The following is a 22,718-nucleotide window of genomic DNA, read 5'->3' as shown; positions in this document are numbered from 1 at the left end:
TCACTTTAGAAAGTGTTTATTCAAAAGCTTCATAGCACCATCTTGTTTTTTAAAACAACCAAATAAAATGCAGCAATTAAAATGTTGGTTTTTCTGTTGAGCATGACACTAACTCCACCTGTGAACATATTTATGGTTGTTCTTGCTAAAATAACTGAAAAATAGCGCTCCTGTGCACACAGACATAGCACTGGCCCCTGGGGGGTTATCCAGTCCCAGCTCAATAATGGAAGAATAAGACCAAGTGGAACTGGATACCTCAAGGAAACCGTTCCCCTTCCCCAGTTCTGCTGGAAGAGAAAGTTTTCTAAAGGTCATTTTTAGCAGTTTCAATTCATATGTGCCCTCCAAAACTTCAGCGAAACTAAAACTGTAAATATATAAAATATTTTTGGGGAGTTCTTTTACAGGGCAAGCCAGACCATAATTGGTTAATTATCTCAACATGTTTGCTCTAACAAATCACCTAACTATTAATTCTAAAGGGCCTTTAATGCCCAGTTTTTTCTAGGGAAAACATCGGTCAAGATAATTTTACTACATTACTACGCTGATTCGCATTAAAAATTTAAGGTAAAATCAAACTGCCACTGACAGCACTTATCATCTGCTTTCATTCTGAGGTTTTTTTCCTTTTCCCTTTTGAGTTTTGGAGCAGCCTGTGTGGGAGCTGGGATCAGTGAAGCGCTATTTCCCAAGGATCCTTAACTTACATTTCAGGAATAGGGACCGGCCGAGGGCTCGGTCTCATTGTTTGGCTATGGCTTCCGACCACTGGAATTCTCTATTGCAGCTACTTCTGATGGCCACGGGGAGGCAAATGCTCCCTGCTTCACTTGGCCAAAGCCCCCATGGGGTCCCAGGCTGGCAGCACGATGGGCTCCTGCTGCATCACGGCCAGGATCTCCTCGGGCACGTGCTTCTTGTCCACCACCACCTCGTAGACGTACTCGGAGAACCAGTCATCGGTCATGATCAGGTAACCTGGGGGGAAAACAGCATCACAGCGCAGAGCCACGGCAGGAAAGCAGCCACAGACAAGCCTCACCTGTGAGTGATGCATTAAACAGGGCCTGGTCATGCTGGTTATCTCTCAAAACACAGCAAAAAATACCTCGAGGAAGTTAACATACAGGATGTAGTTTGTGTGTAGCTGAAGGTCAGGAAAGAAGCCCACCAGGAAATACAAGAGCCAGAACATCATCATTCATGTTTGCTCTGTTAAAATGGGCATTGAGAATATTCAAGGCAATTACAAAGCCTTTAAAACAAAATGTAACATTATTTGAATCTATTTGAGGCTTTAGAATTTTTCAGGTGAATATCAACCTGTTCTAAGAAAACTTTCTTGGTTTAGTTTTTGCAGTTAGAGGCAGCCACTGCTTTCCTCAAACTCGTATAAATCACACTTAGGCTGAAGCAAATCCTAATTGCCTCCCTTGATATGAAAATGGCAGAGAACACCCTTGAACTGGGAGTGAGAGAAGTCACTTCACAGGTTTTAGCAGAGAGCTACCACTGGAAACAAGTTATTCCAGGTGAAAAGGGAATAAGAGTGGCTCTGAGAAAGGAAGCATTTAGGAGGGAGATGAGAAGGCTTTATGTAATAAAGTTCCTCATGTCCTTATATTGTATCATCACACAATCAAATGAAACAAGAAAATGTCCGAAGAATATGGACAATAAATGCATCTATCTCCACCATCTTGTTTCTAAAGCAAGAGATCAGATAATCCCATAAATTAAAACCCCTATCAAGTGTAACCCGAGCTAGAAGCCATTTTGGAAACACTGCCAAAGGGAGCTGCCTTGATTATCCTCTCTTCAGGATATGAGTTCTTGGGACACACAAAAACCTCTCACTCCCAAGAGCCAACAAGTAATTGCACCCTGAGAGGATTAATGAACTCTGCCTCTGACATCCTGTCCCTCGGAGCCGATTGGGATCGCGGCGTCTGAGCGGGAGGAAGCGCCGAGCACGACTCCAGAACATGCAAATAACTCAGCTTGGGGGAGCCTGGGCACTGCAGACCCACACACACCTGGGAAGCCCCTGAAAGTCCCCAAAGGGCCTCGGAGGAGCCACGTTGTGCTTGTAACTCCTGCCTGGGGAGAGCAAAGGAACAGCGCCTCTGTCCCAGGGCGCTTCTGGGTGAGAGATGCACAGACAGACCAGGGTGCCTACAGTTAAATCCTTGAAATGCCTTCCTGCAGGAGAGCAACAGCCAATACCAGATATGCAAAGCCCAAAGGGAGATGACTTCTAGCTGGAGATGCAGCCTAAAAAAGCTCCTTTCATGCCAAAACAAGCAGATGGACCCCTCTCCACAGCATGATTTAGTACTCCCCTCTTCCTTGCTTTTAAAAAAAGATATCCGATGGGATAAGCTGGGTTCAAAGGTAGGTAATAACGTCCTGTGTGTCTCCAGAACAAAAGACTACTCAGAATAATTAAACTTGCCTGTGTGGCTGAAAAAGAGCCAATAAAACAGAAAGGAAATATTTGATTGGGAAGTGACTTTTTTACCTCAGAAAACAAGCAATGTTTGTCAGCAGCTGTGCTCATTCCTTGAGGGAAAACACACAGGGTTCCAGAAACACTTATACAACAGATGTAAGTGTCATTACTAAATGTTTAGGAGAGGCAAAGCTGGGCTGGTTCACTGGGGCTCCCTTTCTCCAGGACAAGCAATACCACAAGATTTCAGTTCTGCCCACTCTGGAGTGTGAGCATATAACTGATTTCATCCCATAATTCCTAAACCAGGAGTCCCAATCTTTCCAGTCTTGCACCACTCCTGGCAGGGGAAACAAGTGGCACCTGCCACCCTAGACTGTACTTAGGAAAACATGGAACCCCACATGAAAAAAGACTGCTTTTTCCTCACAAAAAAAGTAATTTCTTTGCTCATTGTTTAATGGCACAAGTGCAGTCCCTGGTGTTCTGTTGCAGGCTGGACCATTGATCATCACCCTGTCCAAGAAATCCTGGGAGTTGGGGCTCACTCCTATCCCCACACCCAGCTGGGATGTGCCAAGTTTAGCATCATTCTTGGCTGACTCTTCACTGATGTGGACTCTGGTTTCTTGTGTGGACTTATCCAAGCACAGCTTCCCAATTCCTTAACAAGGCAGATAAGATAAAAATCTTAACTCTTATCACAGTGAGACACAGACTCAGTGGCACTGCAAAACAGCTCAGGCAAACTCTGAGTCCTCACCCTCCTACACAGCTACTACTGGACACTGCAGAGTGGAAAATCAGGGCAGGAAGGAGAAGAAACCCCATTGAGTCACAGTCCCTGAAGGGATTTAAATGATGTGTAGATGTGACATTTGGGGACCATGGTTCACTGGGGACTTGGCAGTGCTGGGTGAACAGTTGGACTCTTTTGGACCTTAAAAGGGTTTTTTCCATCCTAAATGATTCTGTGACTCTCAGTTACCTCTCCCAGTGTTTGGGAAGGAGCCCTGGAAGACATGTCCCATTGCCTTTTGCTCCAGAGCAGCTCATTTGGTCATACCCAAGAAAATCATTCAGGGATTCAGCTCCCTGGAAGAAAAGCAGCCTGAAACAGTAAAGCTTCCTAATTCTGATGGGATTTTCTGTCAAGGCTCTTTTCCAGGGAAATCCCAGAGCAAAACAAAGTGTAATCAGGGAGCAAGATTTTCCAGAGAGCAGGGTGTCCCCTGGTACAAGGCACACAAGGGACAGTGACTCACCCTGCAAAGTCCACACAGCTGCCATGGGGACAACATAGGGCAGGGTTTATTCAAGTCACTCTGGGCTCCTATTTTATTTCAAAGGAACAAACAGCTCCTCTTACACAGCTCTAGGCCTCATTCTTGAGAGGTGAGTGTGGGTTTGGTGCTGCAGCACAGAAGTGCCACAGCCCAGCAGGCACCACCTGCAGCAATGTCAGGGTTCAGCTGCTGCCCTGTGCCACTGATGTCACCCCAGAATTCTTTACTTAATCCAGCATTCCAAAGAACACTTCACTGCTGTCATATTGCTGAGCCTTGAAGGCTGAACATCAACAGCTTCATTGTTTTGTCAAGTCTGAAGATTTTTATTGGAATACTTTGCTGTGAATGGATACAGTTAACTCAGAACAGAAACTACTGCAAGACCAAGAGGGCACAACATAAATGAAGACACTTCCAAGATATCCCATGTTTTCCTCTGAGTTGTTCATGTTATTGAAAAGCTTATAAATAAGACCACATCCTAAAACAGAGTTCTCCAAAAATAGTCTAGTCCCAGAAGAAAACCAAGACATCCTGGGAAAGTTCTGCCACACCAAACCTTACAAGCACAACATTTGGGATTAATGTGCAGCAGAAAAATGTGGCCAGCAGTGACTTATTCCTGGGGACACAGTCTGGCCTGGCACACTCACCACTGAGGCTGTGCCATGGCTGAGCCCACATCTGGCCTCACTCATGAGACAATAAAAATCATGGAGTTCTCCTCTACTCCATGTAGGAAAAGCTGCCTCATTCTCCTTGCCACATTCTAATTTCCAAACATTCTGCTCTCATGACTGTAAATTACCTTTATTGCCACGGTCTTCACCCCAGGAGTTTTCCACTCTCCATTTTTCAAATGCATCTTCTTGCCCATCCTGTGCCAAAACAAGCCCATGACAGTCAGTGGTGAAGGAGAGGCCACAGCTGAGCAGGCAAGCCCTTCCAAATCCAAATCCAGCACCAGGAACACACAGAGCTCCACTCCTCAGAGTCCCAATGGTTTCTTGCTAATGGCTGCAGAAATGCCACTTTATAAAATACTCATCTACCTACTTAGATAAAATGTGGTGAAGAAGAGAGTCTGCAATCCATGTTTATTTCATCAGGAAGCTGACATTTAACTAAATTCTAGTTTGGACTTAACTGACTCACAGAATTTAAGGTGCTGTCCCTGTCCCCCATCAGGGAGTGAGGGACATTAAACACAGGATGCACAATTTACCTGAACTGGGAATCAGAGGAAAGGAAGAAGGAACTGTCAGAATTCAGAACAGCACTGGTAGGAGCAAGTGCAAACCCTTGAAGAATCCAGCAGAAGGACACAGCTCCAAGTCTGGTGCTGTGCAATTAAAATATTTTAATACAAAAAACCAACCAGAAAAACACCCCATGAATCCATTTTTAATATTGAAAGGATTATTGCTGTAATGCTTCCATTCTCCCTTGAAAAGGGAGAACAGCCCTTAAGATGGGACACCCAGAGAGAGCTCCCAGACCAAGGATGTCAACTCTGGATGCTCTCAGAAACTGGGAAGAGCACACTGATGTACAGTAACTTTTGACCAAAAGGTGCATTTAATCCACATCAATTTTTGATGTTGTAAAATTGTAATATTTTTTTAAACCTTCAAAGCCTTTTTATAAAAAAGTACATCAATCAAAAATATTACATTTTACAACTCAAAGCACCTTCAGGTTAAGGTTTTTAAGCACTAACTACAAAGTTTCCTTGGTTGTCAGTTAGATATTTACAGAGGTCCTTGTGCAATCTGATACACAATGGAAGCATTAAGAGCTCAGAATGCAGAAAATAGGAAAAAATGATATTGAGTTGTAAAGAGTAACTTGGAACACTCTTATGACTCAGCAGTTCCATCTCAAGCCTCAAAACTCCACAGCTCAGGCAAACTTGTTCAGTGCTGTGCAAGCTGTTACTTCTCTAGCCAAGGTCAAGCTGGACAGGAAGAGATCACTTCAAAGAAACTTTAATAATGACAGCTTCTGGAAATAAATGGAAACGTCAACTTTGCAGATAACCCCAAGTTGTAAGTTTCTGCATGCTTCTTTTAACTTCATGATGTGCTTTGTTATGGTGCCAGGAGCAGATCTAGCTGTGGATTCATCTCATCCTGCTGTTTGCCACAGAGCTATGCTGGACACCATTTCCCTTCCCTCATTAGAGGTCAGAGATCACATGCCAGGGAGCTGCAGGAGGTTAACCCTGCTGCAAAATGCCTCCTGCCAGCATTTTAACAGGAGCTTCGGGCTCTAACCAGACTGGACTAACCATGCAGTGGTTGTCCAATCCAAGTTTGTTGCTAAAAGGAAAGAAGTCCCTTGAGATGTCTAAAATTCTTCCCTCCTTGTTAAATATTTATAGTTCTGAACACTCAGACACAAACAACACAAAGGGAATAAACAACCAGCCTTGTGCACCAGGGGGTTGTGGCACACTCTGAGTGAGCCCAGGACACAAAGAAGCTCCCAGGATATTCCAACACATCCCTGCCAGCACCAGAACTCCAGGAGGGAGACTCTACCTTCTCCGTGACAGCTGTCAGGACCATGGCATGGGTCATCAGGGATTCCCCAAAGATCAGTCGTTCTGCTTTGTTCATGTTCTTGATGGAGACACCAAACACCAGCTCATGATTGAATCTAGCAGAAAGGCAAATAAGCCACATGAGAAAGGATGCAGGGGGAGTTCTGACAAAGTCAGGGAATCAGGAGACTGCCCTGTGCCAGGAACCACTGCACAGGCATACAAGTGCAACCAACTTTAATGTCAGAATAAATGCAAAACCTGATCCCTTTAGGAGGTTCTCTCACCATATATTAGACATTTAAATAAGTAAGAATATTTAACAACTACTCATAGTGCATCTTTAAAGGATTCAGATTAAACTAATAAGTAAAAAAAAAAAATTCTGCTGCTGCTGAATTACTTAAACATACTCTTTTGGGGTATATAATCCAAAGCATGTAGAAAGGACTAAAGGACTGTTCATGTCCTCACGGAGGATCCCAAATGACAGTCTGGTTTGATTCTCTACTCACATATTCAGGTCATTGATTCCCAGCTTGCCATAGAAGTGCTTTGCCACATCACAGCCAAACCACACAGCCTGCAAAGAGAAGGAAGGGTCATGTCTGGGCCAAACCCAGGAGCTTCACATGGCATGGGCTGCACTGTGCCTTCCACAAAGAGAAACCAAACCCACCTCGCCATCCTTAATAGATGCTGCAGCCAGTTTCTTCAGGACCTCCACAGGCTGGTTGTTGTAGAGAGTTTTCCTCCCTCCAGCCATGTTGCCCAGGTACTCCACCGTGTAGAGCCTGTTGTAGGGATTCTGAGGTCGAGGATCATTCACTAGACAAATCTGCCAAAAAACCAAGATGTCATAAAATAAGGTGCAACACAACTGAAATCCTTGAAGATTGAATCTAGAAGGATTTCAGGGAATGGCTTTTGGCCCAGCCAGCTGTCTGCCCCATTAGCAAACAAGCCACTTGGCTGAAATAAGAGGTTTCTTAAGGTTGTGTTTGTTGGGGTTTTTTTGCTTTGTTTCACAAGTTCACCTCGTAACTGTGGCAGAGCAGCTCTGCGTGTTATTCCTTCTCTAATGTCTGCCTTATGACCTATTACAGCTGATTAGATCATTGCATATTTTATCATTACAAAACCATGGTGGACTGCAACACAAGATCCCAGCTAATTGAAGGGTAAGAGCACAAACAGCACAACGGGGAGAATAAACACACTGACTTGGGCGAGCTGTGCCCATCCCAGGTGCTGCAGCTACAGGGGGGACACACACTGGCAACAGTGGAAAAGAAATGCCTTAGCAGCAAAAAAAAGAAGGCCTTGGAAAGTTTTCAGCATCCCCAACCTTGTCCTCCATGTTGAAGTAAGGCTTCACATGCTCATTGTAGAACTGCACTGGGGTCATGGGGCCGTATTTGTGGTAGTTCTTCTCCTTATCCCGGAACTCCCAGCAGAAAGTCTCCGGAGGGCTGCCCAGGCAAGTGCTCACTATTCTGAAAACCTGCCCAGAGAAGCAAACAGCTGTGAGCCTGCTGCAACACGCAGCTGTGCCTCTCCTACCACAGCAATGCCACTGGAGCACGGATTGCTCCATGTGAGAGCCAGCTGGAGAAACGGGATCTCAACGGTCACTTTTGAACACACACACACACACACACATCAATAATCTGCATCCAGCTCCTGGAATCTTGGTGTTTCAGCAGTTCAAAATCAATCTGAAAGGCCTCAGGAAAATCAACAGAGCTTCTTTCTACACCCTCATACTCCATGTTCTCAGGTAAACCACCAGGCAAAACAGAAGCTGACTGATTCCAGGTTGTCCCAGGAATGCAGCAGCCCAAAGCAAAAAACAGGACACTTCCCAGCCTCGTTACTCATTTCATATGTAATTCTGAAGCTCCTCCAACACTGCCAGAAAAACTTTATCCAACTGATTCTCTAAAGGCTTGATCATTCAGCATCACCTGTTCCACCAGGTGATTTGCCCCACGCAGACACAAACCAGACCTTTTAACGTGGGCATTTTATCCCAGTGTTTCCCTGTACTAATTAATTTTTATTGTAATGTTCATTTAGATTTCAAAGATGGGCCTTTGCTTCTTTTCAAAACCCCAGAATAATCTCCTCATCTCTTTTAATACATTTAACATCTGTCTAGGGCTGAGCTGGCAGGTTATGCAATTTAATTCCACCTCCCTGCCTGCTGCCTGTGACATCCTTTGCTGCTGGCAGCTATCTTTGGATTTTTAGCACAAAAAGTTGACCAGATTTCAAGTCACCAGCCTCCCTGTAAATCAGAATATAAAGCTGCACTTCAGAACCACTACTCTACTTTCTCACAGGGCTTATCAGAAAATGTGCCTGCCAACACTGGCAGTGTAACCACTGAGTGTCTTTAAAGATACAGAGCAGGACCTGCCACAGGCACTCTGGGGACAGGGAATTTAATGACAGTTAAACTTTTATTTCAGCTGACACTGATCTTCAGCTGTGTCCTGAGCACAAGCCTCTTCCTTGCAAGGAACCATCAGGTTCTTGAAAATGAGAGGAGAAGCAGTCAAATCTCAGCTGCACCTTCTGCACTGGGATCCAGCTCCTGTGGCCTGTGCCAGCCTTCCCAGCCTGGCAGGCTTCACACTTACACAGCAGAATAGACTCAATACCCTTCCCAAAGCTGATTTAACTCTTTCTGGAGCTGATCCTAAGGTTCACTAAGAACTGGCTTTATGTTAATGTGCTCTTTTTGTGCTGGCAGCAAAAGGAATGCAAGGCTCCTGCTAAATAAAGGTGTTCTTGCTCCGAGCAATTTAAGAAAACAAGTGAAAAGATTAATTACAGGTTGAAACAAGGGTGTGGGCATAAGGCTTCTACTGCAGGAACTCACACATTTCTCAATAAATATGGTAAAGTGCAAATATAAACCCCCGAACTACTATAAATATTTAATTTTGCACAGTCTGCACAAAAGGTACCATTTGCTGTGGCTACACCCACATTACCTCAGATAACTGCAAGCACTGAGAGATGAGGCCATGAACACCAAATAAACAAGAAAAATGCCTAAAAGGAGAGCAGCAACCAAACGGGCTCCAGCCAGAGGAAGGAAAATGATGGAGACAGAAATCTCCAGTGAACAGAGGCACTGAAGCCTGGAATGGCCTCCCTCAATTGTTTTGCTACCACACCCAACATAGGCCCTCTCTTCATATCTCACAAGCTTCCTCTAGCTATAAATAAAATAAGCATATTTAAACTAAAAGGTGACTTACATTGCCCTAGTGACAACTAGAAGCAAGATAAGGCAAAGATAGAGTGGCTTGTGCTAAACCCCAAAACAAATGAGGAGGGGAAAAGGACACTCCTGATAAGGAAGAGTCTACAAAGAGAACAGCAAAGGAAGAAAAGTTCTATCAAATGAACTGCACTGATTTCAGCTTCTGACCCGCTGTGCACTGGTTTGATAAGAATGTTTATCCAGTTCTGGAGTGAATATTTAATCCCACTTCCACAGCAATTGCCCCATTTCAGCTCGAGTGCTGCTCCCAGCAGGAGCAAACCAAGATTTTCTATGCAAACAGAAACTCCCAGAACAGAACCAAGTTCTGCTCTGCCACACAGATACAGAGGCAACACCACTCACACACATCTAAACACATGCAAAGCACCTCTCCACCTGCAGGAGAAAATCTGTGTTAACCTCAGAGAATTAAGCACAACCATTTACAGAACAAACTGCACTCAGTTAAGAACCTCTCATGTCAGTTCCAGGATCTCTTGTCAGAGGGCAAGAAGCTCTAAATCAATGAGGAAACATTTAGCAGTGAACTGTGTCCCCCTGCCCTAAGAATGACCATTCCTAGGAAGCTTTTGATGTTTGCTGAAATCCCCCAAGGGCTTTTGGACACACAGTACATGTAATTTACATTAATTCACCTCTGAACCAAGTGCAGATGGGCAACATTCTGGGCTAGGCTCAAAGCACAGCGTTCTTAAGGCATGAATTTCACAACAGTTTTGATGAAACCCAAGGAACACAAATCACAAATTTTCTTCTTTTACCCTAACCTTAAAATTAGATAACAGGAAGCTACAGCATTTTACATGAAGTGCAAAGATGAATTTCCAAAACCCAAAACAACACGTTAATATGGAACTAAAACTCCACAGAGATAGCCCAAGGTAGGTTCTGCCTAACAGTGATGTTCAGTGGATTGCAGAAAAAGCAAACACACAACACCAAAACATTTGATTTCTTGACTCATCTGAAGACATACATTTAACCACTGGGTCACTTGGCATTGCATGTTTGAGAAATAAATTAAATACATACTTTTTTAAAGTGCATGGACTCGGTCACACTAAAACAGCCCAAAGTTTAAGTTATTTTTGGCAGTTTAAGAATCAAGTATGAGCAGCACAGAATGAGAAAAATGATGTGGGTTTGTGTGAGCAGGAGGAGGTTCAGGCACTGCAGACACTGACAGTGACGGAGTCAGTTCACAGCCAAAACCATGCTGCAATTCATTCCTCTGCTGCCCCCCAGGATGAGCCCTCAGCTGGGCTCAGCCTCGTGCGGGCACCTCCCTCTTGTGGTTCTTTTCTGCTCTCTTGTGGGGAATCCTTGCACAACACTTGTGCTACAAGATTTGCCTTCAAAGCCATCAGAATGCAAATTTCAACCTTTCCTGTTATTTCTAAGAGCCAATCTTTTGATCTCACAAGAGAAAAAATGCAGCTTTTCCTACAGCAAGGGGCAGATGTCTGTAAAATATCATCATTCTGAAACCTACGGATTCAAAATATTTGTCTGGAAGGATAAGAAAGACTCAGAATGAAGTAAGCAACAAGCCACTGCAAAACAGATTCACTTGAACAGCTCCAAGAACACTTTGTTAAGCAACAAGAGGTACTTGTTTTGGCTGATCCAACAGCTACACAAAAGAAAGGAATCTCATCCATTCCAGCCCTGTGTTCCAAGATTCATGTCACACCATTTTATTTACCTCTTCTATCATCATGTCCATGGCAGCACAAAGCTCTCCTTTGCTTCCTCCACTTTCCACCATATTTCTTAGCCTCAAACAGTATTCTCTCATCTGTTTGAAGAGAAAGTCACTTTGTTATAAAGGGTGTGAAAGGTGTCATCTGATCATTTTCAGGACTTCCTATCTGCTTGTTTCAAGCACCTATTTTACTCCTCACATGTTTTCAAAATGAAAATACCTTCAGAAGCATTGTTAGAGATTAAATCATTACAAAATAACAAGATAATTGAATGCTGTTGAAGTAAAATACAACCAAAAAAATTAACAAATAGTCACAATTCCATTACCATTTCCAACCACTGATGTGAGCCTTGCAGCCATTAAGCTCTCAAAGCTTGATTTCCCCCAGTCCCACAAGCGATGCCACAACATCCACACACACCAGCACGCCTGTGACTCACAGAACACACTTTCTTCATACTGTCACATTTATTTTCCAATTCTAATGCATAATTGATCTCTTGGCTGATGAAAAGAAAGGGGCATTTCCCCGCTGCATGCACAGCTGCAGTCAGAGCAGCACAAGCTTCCCATTAGTGTCACCATCCATAAGGCCAGGAACGGTGATGGGGCTCCCTCAGGACCAGCTGCTGTGCCATGTTCGGGATCAGAACAACATTAACAACATTTAAAATGTCCAAGCTCATTCCACCACGTGTTTTGCATTTTTTATGTGGATTTCAAGCAGGCAGTTCTCCCAGAGCATGCAGCAAATGAACTGGAAAAAATGTAGCAAACTGTAAAAAATGTTTAAATTGCCTTTTTCATCTAGCTACCTACACCAGCCTCTTCCCAGGCTCATTCATTTCTGCAGTTCAGGGAGTGAGTTAACACCTTCCTTCAGACAAAGCTGTGCACTTCCATACTGAAAGCTGATTTTTAACATGCAGTGTTTTTAAAACACATTTTTTTCCTCCATCTTTTTCACCACATTTGGCAGTCATCTCCAGAAACCTTGGCACACAGGGAGATGAGAAACTGAAAGGGTGGAAAAGACACTTAGCCACCATGTGCTGGCTTTGCAGAAACAGATTTTAGCCACATGTCATGAAATATTTGGAACTCTGAGGATTAGGAATAACTGCTACTAAAACCACAAAAGGTACTTTTAAGCTACTGAAGCCCAATAATGGACATCTTCCACGATCTCACCTTCCTGCTCCATGTTTCAAGATTAGCATCAGACTTTGCTGAGACTTTAGGCTGCTTGTAAATAAATTTAAGTTGCTGAGATGTAATTAACACTTTGGTCAGTAAGGATAAGGTGGTTAGGAACATTTGGAGCAGGTTCATTCCCATCCCCTCCCCTAAATTTTATCATCTAAATCAATTTTACCTTATGATTCAAGATCTCATTCATCCTTCTGGTAGCCTCTGTGGTGTGAGACTCTGGGAAGTATTTCTTGGGGACAACACCATACTTCTCTAAAAGAAATAGAACTACAGGTTAACAATTGGCTTTTTCACACAATAGATGCTCCTACTGCTCATACCCATATGAAAATAAAGAGAGCTTGGGTTTGTGCAGAGATTATAACAGAAAGGCTCTTATTTAAAGGTTACAAGTACCCAAAGTTTACTTTTTAATTTGTGACTGAATCTTGACCTCTGAGCTGCATTCCACAGAGATCCCAGTAAGTGGAATCCCTGAACTACTCAGTATTATTTAACTCAACAGTTAAAAGTTCTGAATTAATTAGTGCTTTAGGAAGTCCTGTTCACCAGGAAAAAAAAAAAAAGCCAAACCTTGATTACTTTAAAATTAATCTCCTGAAATACCTTCAAAAGAACTGGGCCTCCTGTGAATCACTCCATGCAAATTATCTAAGGTTAAAACTGATTTCCGAGTCTCCTTTCCTCCTCAGCATTTATAAAACACCAGCAGCAGCTCATGGCTTCCCACATTAGAGTACCACTCACACATCTCACCATGCAAGGCTCTGGATGTAACAGCAGCAGCCAAAATCTCTGCCCTGATTAAGTATTTATAGCAATGGGATGAGGAAAAAAGGAACCTCCAGGCTTCAAAGAAACAAATTCCTTTTGTGATTCTAAATTTGTATTATTGCCTTGTTGATTTGCAAAGGTGTCACATTGTTTCACAACACAAATGAGAGCAAGTGCTGGTGTAATTAAGTATCTCCAGCAGCGTAGGATCCCGTTCCTCCTGGAGCTTTGTAAGACCAGCAGTGCCACATTCCACATCAATTCCTTCTCACTGATCTTTATACCAACTTCAGGCTGCAATTCCAAGTAGTTTTGCTTTGTAAACACACCTGGGTCCAGCAGTGGCTTTTTCCTTACCATGTGCCCTAAAGACTGCACATGGCTATAAATAAATGAGGTAGAGTTGATGACTGGAGGAAAAGGGGATGGAATCCTTTCCTTAAGCTAAAAGTCGGGGCTATCTAATTATTTGTTCATCATCTGAGCTTCTATCATCAACAGGACTATGCAAAAGTGATGCCAGACAAGATTTAAGCCCAGTATTTATAGTCTGGCCCCAAAACAGTCATTGATTAAACAAATACAGTGGTTCTCATGTGCCTTAGCCAATGCCCAGGTCCCAAGCTCAGTTTTTCATTCTGTTCCATTCCCCATTTCTCCAAGCAGGCTGCAGGTTCAGGAAGGGCTCCCTGTGACCAGTTCTCTCACCAATAATGTTGACCAGCATATCCCACTGTCCACCATCGTTGGTGGGGTTGGAGAGAAGGAACTGCACCAGTCTTCCTTCCACTGGCTCCTTCTTCTGAGCTGTTTCCACAAAGGCATTTAAAAAGTAGTAACAACGCTCAACCTGAAACACACAAACAACCCCAACCCTTTTAAGTCTGATATATTATGTATTCATTAATTGCTGAGTATTCAGTTCTTTACAAGCACAGAATAAATGAAGCAACTTTCTGCTCATCCAATGAGGTCCTCATTTTCCCCTCTAGCATTCCAGGGACTATCCTATAAAATTCTTTGTTAGGCCAAATATTTAGCAGTGACTTTACTTTGAGCTTGAGGATAGGGGAACAGGAAATGGGAAGGAGAAGTTATGCAATGAAGCCTGACCCAAACTAGCACTAGATTTGCTTCATTTCCCTTCGGGGGAGAAGCAGGCACACAGCTCACAAGCACAACTGAAACCTCAGAGCTACAGTCATGTTTCCCCTGAACTACCAACAAGTAACTTCTGAAATATACAGAACTCTTGGAAAAAAAAAATACTTCTACTACTCCAAAACATCAACATCTTGACATCTTTCTTCTCAAGCTGAAAGCTTGTGCTCGACCACCTACATTTAAAACACATTTTTGAGGAACTTTTGAAGTTTCTTCTCATACATGCTAAAACAATGCAGCCTAAAAGAAGCTCTGTCCCAACACTACCACCTGATTGCATAAGCAATCCTACAACACCCTACACGACTGTACCTTATCCCAGAAAAAGAGATAGGACTGGCTGAACTCAAACTCTTCAATGTTGTATTTCTTCATGAAAGGAAGACGCATTGCGTTGAGGCAGGAAAAGATCCAGCATCTCCCTGAGAGATCAAAGGAACACGAATTAAACTGGAACACCTGTGCTCAGGAGCTGCACAACAATTTCTTTCACCACGAGATTCATGACACAGTTCTGCCTCGAGCCTTTGGCTGGGCTTCTGCAACGCCAAAAAGCTCGGAAGGTGTTCTGAAATCTTTTATTGCAAGCTCATCTCTCAGTTACACCATGCAGAGGGGAAAAGAGGCAAACGCTGCAGGTCTAACACGTGTTATTAACTCAGGGGGATGCTGCAGGAATTCGACTTTTCCCCGAAGCCCGGACAAAGGGCTCTGGAGCAGCGGCTGGTGCCATGAGCACAAGCAGCGCTCGGAGTCTGCCCCCAAACACCGCCCCCGGCCCCTCACCGGAGTTCTTCTGGTTGGTGACGGGCTTGCCCTCGGCGGGCACGGCGTGCTGGAACACCTGCACCGTGTCCTGCACCACCTGCCGCTGCAGGCACACCTCCAGCGGGTCGTTGCATGTCGCCACGTTCTGGGCCAGCAGGAACTGCGGCTCGGCCCGCAGCCGCCGAGTGAAGGCGACGGCCTTCTCCGTGCTCAACCCTGCGGGACAGCGGGGCAGGGTCACCGCCGGGGCACCGCCGCCGCCGGCCCCGGTAACACACACCCCTCCTTGCATGCACCGCCGAGTAACGGCGAGGCGCCCGTCCCGCCCCACAATGGGCACGTTATCCCTGCCCACAGCCCCGGTAATTCCCCCCCGCCCGATTTATTGCTGATGTATCCACGAGTCTCCCACCCCGCGGACTACATACCCCCGCTAAGGGCCGGTAACACCCTCGCTACCCCGGGAATTTCCGTCCCCTGACCCACTGCTAAGGTACCGATGAGCCCCCCCCGCCCCCATTCCCGCCATGGACAAGATCCCCCCCTCCCCGGTATCCGCCCCACACTGCTGAGGTACCGCTGCACCCCCTCCGCCCGTACCCGCCCCTCACGGACAGACCCCCCACCCCCCCTCACCGCGGGCGTTCATGGCGGCACCGGCAGCACGGTCCCGAGGCGGAAGCGGCTCTTATAGCGCCGGCACCGGAAGCCGGAAGAGGGGCCCGGGGCCGCGGCCGGGGGCGAGGGGGGGAGCGGCGAAGGGAGGGCGGACGGCGAGAAGCGAGGGACACGTTTAGGGCCGGTGGGACGGCCCCTCACAGAGAACCCTCACGCTGGCGCCTGGCGTCGGTGCCTGGCGGCGATCCCTGACAATGACCCCTCACATGGACCCTGGCAGCGATCCCTGACAACGACCCCTCACACGGACCCCTCTCGGCGGCCCCTCACACCGACCCCCTCACAGGGACCCCTCACAGGGACCCCTTACACCGGCCCCTCACAGGGACCCTTCACATGGACCCTTCACAGAGACCCCTCGCACAAATCCTCACACCGGCCCCTCACACGGAACTCTCTCACCGGCCCCTTTTGCCAGCCCCTCACAGGGACCCTTCACAGGGACCCCTCACAGGGACCCCTCACACCAGCCCCTCACACAGACCCCCTCACAGGGACCCTTCACATGGACCCCTCACAGGGATCCCCCACACTGGCCCCTCGCACAGATCCCCTCACAGGGACCCCTCGCACAGATCCTCACACGGACCCCACTCCCCGGCCCCTTTTGCCAGCCCCTCACAAGGACCCCTCACACCCACACAGCCCCAGCTCCAGAACCTTCCACACTGCCTGCAGCCCGTGGCCTCCCCGCCCCGAGGAGGGTCAGTGCTGGGGCTCTTTGTGGCACAAGCTCGGGTCAGTGCCAGGGGCACAGGCTGGGCTCTGCAGGGCTGGTGTCACCCTGGGTGAGTGGCACCCATCCGGAGCACCCCCATCCCACTGTCCCCTGCTCTATCCACACTGTGTCACCCCCTGCGCTGTGGCAGATCAGCAGGAGGGTTTGGGACAGCTCTCCACATCTGGTGGTGTTGAGGCTGAGTGCCCAGGAACATGAGGTGGCACTGCTGTGGCACCTTGAGGGACCTCCCTGAGCACTGGTGAGTCAAGGACACGCTCTGGATCACACTCCAGGCTGCCGAATTTTCCTCTTGAGGAACTGCCCGCTCCTCTGAGAAGAGCTCTGGTGCGTCACTGTTTCAAATTAATTTACAGCACGCAGTGTTTATTGACAGTGTTAGTAATGGACTATTCCAAGGCATGATGAGGCCTCAACAGCTTGCCAGGACCTTGAGAAAAGCGCTTGAGTGGCACATTTGTTGGGGGAAGGGATGGATGGAGATGTTTTCCACCCATCGTGGTGCTGGAGCAGTCACACTGGAACTCCACTGTGTGTCATCGAGCACTTGGGGCTGCCCCAAGCCCTGGTGAGCCATGGAGATGGGACGTGCAGCAGCAGTGCTGGGTGCCAGGCAGATTTTGCCCTGGCAAGAGAAGCTGAGACGCCCACAGGATCATTGGGAAGGGGCAGAGAGTTGGGTGGCCACCACCCCAACCAACGCCCTGTGGAATGGCACTGCAGGACAGAAAGCAGCTGTCAGCCCAGCACCTCGCTTCACTTGTGTGCATCAGCATCACCTTGCAGTAGAGATTCCTCTGCAGACTGATCCACAACCCGCATGCCTGACTGCACATGCATTCCTTGTTGGGATAAGCTTGGAGGCCAAGAGCTGGCATCATCTCATGCAGCCCACCCACCTCAATGGTGCTCCAAGGAAAGGTTCCCAGTGACCAGTTCTAACAGTTCTGACCCTCTAAGCAGCTGCTTAGAATCCACAGATGCAAAGAACCACTTATATTTTGAAAAAAAACATATAAACTTGATCCCAAAAAAACAGTTTCAGTGCTTTATCTCATCATCTCACACAATGGCTTTGGCTGACCACTAGAAATGATGTTTTCTGGGTGTTCTTTACCTGCAGCAAAATGAACAGAAGAAACGAAAAATCACCTCCTAGAAAAAAAACAAAACACAAGTAAGTTGAATTCATCTGGGCTGTGTTCAGCTCCAGAAATTTGCCAGCAAGCTGAGGATATGACAATAGGGTTTTTTCCCTTCCAGTGGTTACACACAGGAGTAGCCAGAGCCCTGGGATGGCCAGGGAAGGGCAGGATTTTTGTGTCTCCTGTCATGTTCCCAGGGACCCCTCTCTGCTGGGACAGAAGGTATGGGCTGATGCTCACCAGCCAGAACAAGAACTGGGTGGGTTTGTTATACTGAGTGAACTTCTGCAGATTCTGCCAATTTTAAAGAAGGAATTCATTTGGAATAAGTGTGAATAAGCAGTCAAAATACTTACAGAGCTGTTTCTTTGGGTTTCTTGAAGCACTGAAAAGAAAAGAAAAAAGCAGTCCGGTTATCATTCACGTTTCCTGGCTGTGGGGATATTGTTACAAATATTGCAAGTCCATAATGCCTTCCACATGAAATATCTTATACTTGATTTATCTACTGGTAATTCTAAAGCAGGAGGTAGTTTGCAGCAGTTTTCTAACAGTGAAAAGCAACATTATGAAATAGAATATAAAAGGTAGAAAAAAACCAGGGCACTGCAGCAAACAATGCCATTTTTTCCCTATGAAACTGGAGCTTTCCATACCTTTAGAAATTTCTCTCTTTGAGCCACAATTCCAAAAAGTATTGTGATTGTAACCACCACGATAGCAGCAATAACAGCCTCCTTGGGAAAAACAGGTTTTTTATCTGTCAGGAAAGAAAAAGTTGGATATGTGAGAAATTTGTGCAGTCACATAACCCAGAGCATTTCACAGGACTGTGGAAAGACATTTCTTTTCCCACAGCTGTCACTGCTGAATTGACTGTTGCTCTCCTTGCTGACTCTGTGTGTTAGTCCCGTGGAGAGACAGGAGCTGCGCCTGCATTTTAGTGAACTGAAGAAGGACTGAAACATCAGCTCCTGAAGAAGATGCCCCAGGCACTGTTATGCTCAGAAATAAGGCAGTCCAGAGGTACCACTGACACAGGTAACATCGCTTCCCTCCCTGTGCCAGGAGGACAGAAATGAAAGGGGTCTGGACAGAGGTGATTTAGTGTCACCAGTCTGAGCCCTGAGCGCCCATCCTGGAGTCACCTCTGGAGCATGACTTCTCTTGCCTTAAGCAGCTCCTTGGGCATGACAGAATCCTGTGGTCACAGTAAGATGCTTCAAGCAAGACCTGAGGTGCTTTAAACCACACTTGAGTGTGCCCTGTCAGCGTGGGAAGAGCAGCAGTGGGATGAGCCTGCCCCGGGTCACACTTGCCAAATGCTTTTGAACAACAGGTAGAGCAGGAGAGGCCCTTCCCAGTGCTGTTGTTCCAGGCACAGGTGCAGGGAGAGCTCCTTGCTGTTGCTGTGCCCTCAGAAATTCAGGGAATTCACCACACTCCACTTACCCCTTGTAATATAAATGGATAGTCGTCATTATGAAAGAGAACAGAGAGTTATTTGTAAAGCTTATTATCCAGCAGCAGCCTTGCTACCTTCAACTATGAGGTGGAAATCCCTTGTCCCGTTTCCCAGGCGTGATTCCACCACGCAGGTGTAGGTCCCGTTGTCAGACTTCTGCACTTTGGTGATGGAGAGCTGAAAGACCTCACTGGTCTGGTACAGCTTGTGGCGACTTTGCTGCAGGGTCAGGCTCTGGTTGTCCTTTAACCAGGTGCTTTGGGCTTGAGGGTTGGATTTGGAGTTGCAGGTCAGAGTAACATCTTTCTCTTCTTCCACGTGGAGGGTCTCCTCTCCACTCAGCTGGGGAGGGACTGTTCACAGGAATGCAGTTCAACAGGTCATTAATAATGCTGCTCATAGAATCACAGAACCATTGAGGTTGGAAAAGCCTTCTCAAACTGAGTCCCACCCCTCTCAGCTTGGGTCCAGCCATTAACCCAGCACTGCCAGGGCCACCACAAAACCACATCTCCATGTGCCATATCTTTTAAATCCCTGCAGGGATAGTGTATGCACTGCTGCTCTGGGCAGCCTGTGCCAGGACTTGATGACCCTTTCAGTGAAGGAATTTTCCTTAATACCCAATCTAAGCCTCCTGTGGTACAACTTGAGGCTATTTCCTCTTATTGCTTTTTACCTGGGAGAAGAGACTGACCCCACCTTGCTCCAGCCTCGTAGAATGCCCACATTTAACACAAAATAAGTTCCCTTCACACATCCCTCGTGCTCCTTGTTCAGTGTTCTAACAGATCACAGTAGTGCAGCCTTTCCTGATTCCTGGGAATAAGGAGGGCAGTCAGTGGCAGAGACTGTCACTCCAGTATTTCCTCTGCCCTGACTTGTATCCTTAGGAAATAATCTAGGTGGAGGCAAGGACATATCCAGAGTATCTTTCTTAAGGTCCCACCCACTCCCATAAAAGAGCCCTTAGATCAGCCATAAGCACCACTGTGGGAAGGGAGTGTCTTATCACGTGAGTTATCTCCTCCTAAACGCATTTTTTCTCGGTGAAGACAGCACAGAAGGGTGCAAAACACCGCCCAGCCAGAGCTGCTCGGCCCACAACTCCATCCCACCCCAGCCATTCCACACAGGAATCCACCACGGCGACTCACACTGCACATCCAGGGTCACAGCCACCTGCACAGCCTTGTCCCGTGCCAGCCTGCACGTGAAGGTGACCCCGTTGTCAGACTCGTTGACCGGGGATATGCAGATGTTGCTGACGTTCACTTTATTGCCATCCTTCAGATCCACTTGCCCCGCTCCGCGGTACCAGAGCAGCTCCTCGGGCTGGCTGCTGTTGTGCACAAGGCACGAGAGGGAGATGGCAGGGCTGAGCCCTGTAGACAGGGTGAAGTCAGCAGCGTGGTTATTTACAGACAGTTCCAAACCTGCAGAAGAAGGAGGACAAGGACATTTAAGCATCCTAAGCCATGTTCTTCCCACAAAAGCTGCCCTGCTCACTTCTCCATGCCTTGCCCTTGGAGGAGGGATGAGACTTTCAGGTTTCAATCTAACAGCTGTTTTCAGGTGGAATGTCAGTTTTTGAGACAAGAAGCTGTCTTCATCTCAAAGCTTCCTCCACAGTTATTTAAAATAAAAATCGGCCTTTTGTAGATGACTGCCGGAACACCAAGGCCTGACCTGTGACAACAAAATGTCTGAAGCCAGGACTGACCATGTGACACCCAGCAAAAGGTCATTTCCATCCCATCACCCTCCTGCTGCCAATCCCGGCTGCAGCACCACTGTGCTCACTGTTTGACACTCTGTTTTTCAGTTGGAGCAGGATGCTTTGGGGGTATAAATGAGTTAATCAGCCCCTCAGCTGTATCCTGGCTGTTGCAGAGCTGCAGTTTGTCAAAGGTACAGACCTCAGGACAACCAGTATGGGAAATAAATTATTGTAATGGGATAAAACTCACTGCTGCCACCTGGGCCATAGAATAATAAATGAAAAATACAGCTCAGATTGTAAAGGTATTAAGCTCCTGGGAATATAAAGAAGTCTGAAGGTCCCTGTCTGAAGGTGTTTCCAGGTGGCCAAACCCATCACACTTCTCACTGCTTAGAGCAGGTTTGGACACTGTGGCCTCATCATCCCTGCTGCAATAATGCTGGAAAACACTGACATTTCCCCATTCCCTTCTCTGCTACTCTCAAAACAGAGGTCAGTTTTCAGACAGTCCTCTGGGGATGACCTGCAGAACACTCGAAATGCTGCTGTGGCACATCACCCAGCCCTGGGCAGTTGCAATAATTGGTGTGATGGGGCTTGGACAAAGCCAGGATGGATTTTTCCATTGCTTACCTGTGGCCACACATGCCAAGAAGGAAACAGCAAGGACGGGCACTCCGTGGGAGAGGGCGAGGCTGCTTCTCTGCACCATCTCGGAGCAGAGCTGGCTCTGTTGGAGAGAGGGTCACAGCACTGCTGCCTCTGCCCAGGGCTCGCAGGGGTTAATCCCTGCAGCCATCAGACACCCCGGGGAGAGCCCCCACAGCAGGCACAGGGTCACCAGGGGATAAACTCAGTCCATTGTTGCAGGGCATTTTCCAGTTCAGAGCAGATTCAAGGGGGTTTTATGTCTCTAATCTCCATTACATGAGTTTGTTGTCCCTGATCACCTGTCAGTCAGGGGAACCCGTCTCTGGATCAGGTAGCACTGGACTTACCTTGGGAAGAGTCTCTGGAGAGGCTGCTTCAGCTGGGAAATGCACAGTTCTTTCCCCTCCTTATTTATAGGGTCTGAATTTTAATATTTTATGGTTGCTCAGTAAGAAGTGAGTCTATAAAATGGGTTCAAGGCCTCGTTCAATTCCTGGATTTCTGAGCTCCCACAAGACTGAAGTATTTGCTGGGCTCTGCTGGCTGTTTTATGAGACTTTCTGAGGCAATGAGTAACTAATGAGAGAGTTCCTGCATCAGCCATAAAGACTTTCAGCCAAAAATAATACCTTTTTTTCCCCAGCTTTCTGTGTGTTCACAGCACTATTTCAAGCCACAGGGATTTTATCCTAGATTATCCTAGAGCAGGAGTAGACTCTGATTTGTCCCTTTCTGCCCAAAGCTCCATTGCCGTGTCCTCCTTTGAGTGGAAAGTGAAAAAATTCACTGATTCAGACTTTGAACTGCATGTTGGCAGAGGAGAGAGCAGACATTGTCCTGCTCACCAGTGTGTACCCCCAGCTTGCTCTTGTGCTTAGCTCAGCCCTGGGCACCCCCCAGCACAGAGCAAGGGGGTCTGTCCCAGCTGTCCCCTCGGCTGGGACAGCTGTGCCCGGGCTGTGTGTCCAGGACACAACTGAAGCACTTGGTTATGGTGACGTGCTCACAAAGCACGGGGTCCTTGCAGCTTTCAAACGTGTTGTCACTGCTGCCAGTGTCCTTGCAGGCACATCACTCATCAGGAATGGGCTCAGCAGA

The 22,718-nt window shown here is 46.8% G+C and overlaps 2 protein-coding genes across 5 annotated transcripts; both read right to left on the bottom strand.

Annotated features, from left to right (window-relative positions):
- Positions 1-16,007, bottom strand: BLMH (bleomycin hydrolase). Of its 2 annotated transcripts, XM_038158248.1 has the most exons (12): positions 15,856-16,007; positions 15,238-15,435; positions 14,764-14,873; positions 13,996-14,137; positions 12,677-12,765; positions 11,299-11,391; positions 7,641-7,796; positions 6,972-7,130; positions 6,808-6,875; positions 6,291-6,408; positions 4,556-4,625; positions 508-984 (listed from the first exon to the last, which is right to left on the bottom strand). In XM_038158248.1, the coding sequence occupies exons 1-12, from the start codon at positions 15,866-15,868 to the stop codon at positions 833-835; spliced, it is 1,368 nt and encodes a 455-aa protein (XP_038014176.1). In that variant the 5' UTR covers positions 15,869-16,007; the 3' UTR covers positions 508-832. The 2 variants fall into 2 exon arrangements, with proteins under 2 accessions (XP_038014175.1, XP_038014176.1); XM_038158247.1 differs by lacking the exon at positions 15,856-16,007 and having other exon boundaries at positions 1-984; positions 15,238-15,526.
- Positions 16,008-17,640: 1,633 nt separating this feature from the next.
- Positions 17,641-22,367, bottom strand: TMIGD1 (transmembrane and immunoglobulin domain containing 1). Of its 3 annotated transcripts, none has more exons than XM_038158073.1 (7): positions 21,968-22,367; positions 21,603-21,699; positions 20,404-20,682; positions 19,321-19,599; positions 18,438-18,541; positions 18,138-18,166; positions 17,641-17,753 (listed from the first exon to the last, which is right to left on the bottom strand). In XM_038158073.1, the coding sequence occupies exons 2-7, from the start codon at positions 21,679-21,681 to the stop codon at positions 17,750-17,752; spliced, it is 774 nt and encodes a 257-aa protein (XP_038014001.1). In that variant the 5' UTR covers positions 21,682-21,699; positions 21,968-22,367; the 3' UTR covers positions 17,641-17,749. The 3 variants fall into 3 exon arrangements, with proteins under 3 accessions (XP_038014001.1, XP_038014000.1, XP_038014002.1); XM_038158072.1 differs by having other exon boundaries at positions 17,663-17,791; XM_038158074.1 differs by lacking the exon at positions 17,641-17,753 and having other exon boundaries at positions 18,134-18,166.
- Positions 22,368-22,718: the final 351 nt, after the last annotated feature.

Source organism: Motacilla alba, chromosome 19, assembly GCF_015832195.1.
Source record: "Motacilla alba alba isolate MOTALB_02 chromosome 19, Motacilla_alba_V1.0_pri, whole genome shotgun sequence".
Classification (NCBI taxonomy): domain Eukaryota; kingdom Metazoa; phylum Chordata; class Aves; order Passeriformes; family Motacillidae; genus Motacilla; species Motacilla alba.
Note: the sequence above shows the minus strand (reverse complement) of the source record. Positions and strands in the feature narration are given on the sequence as shown.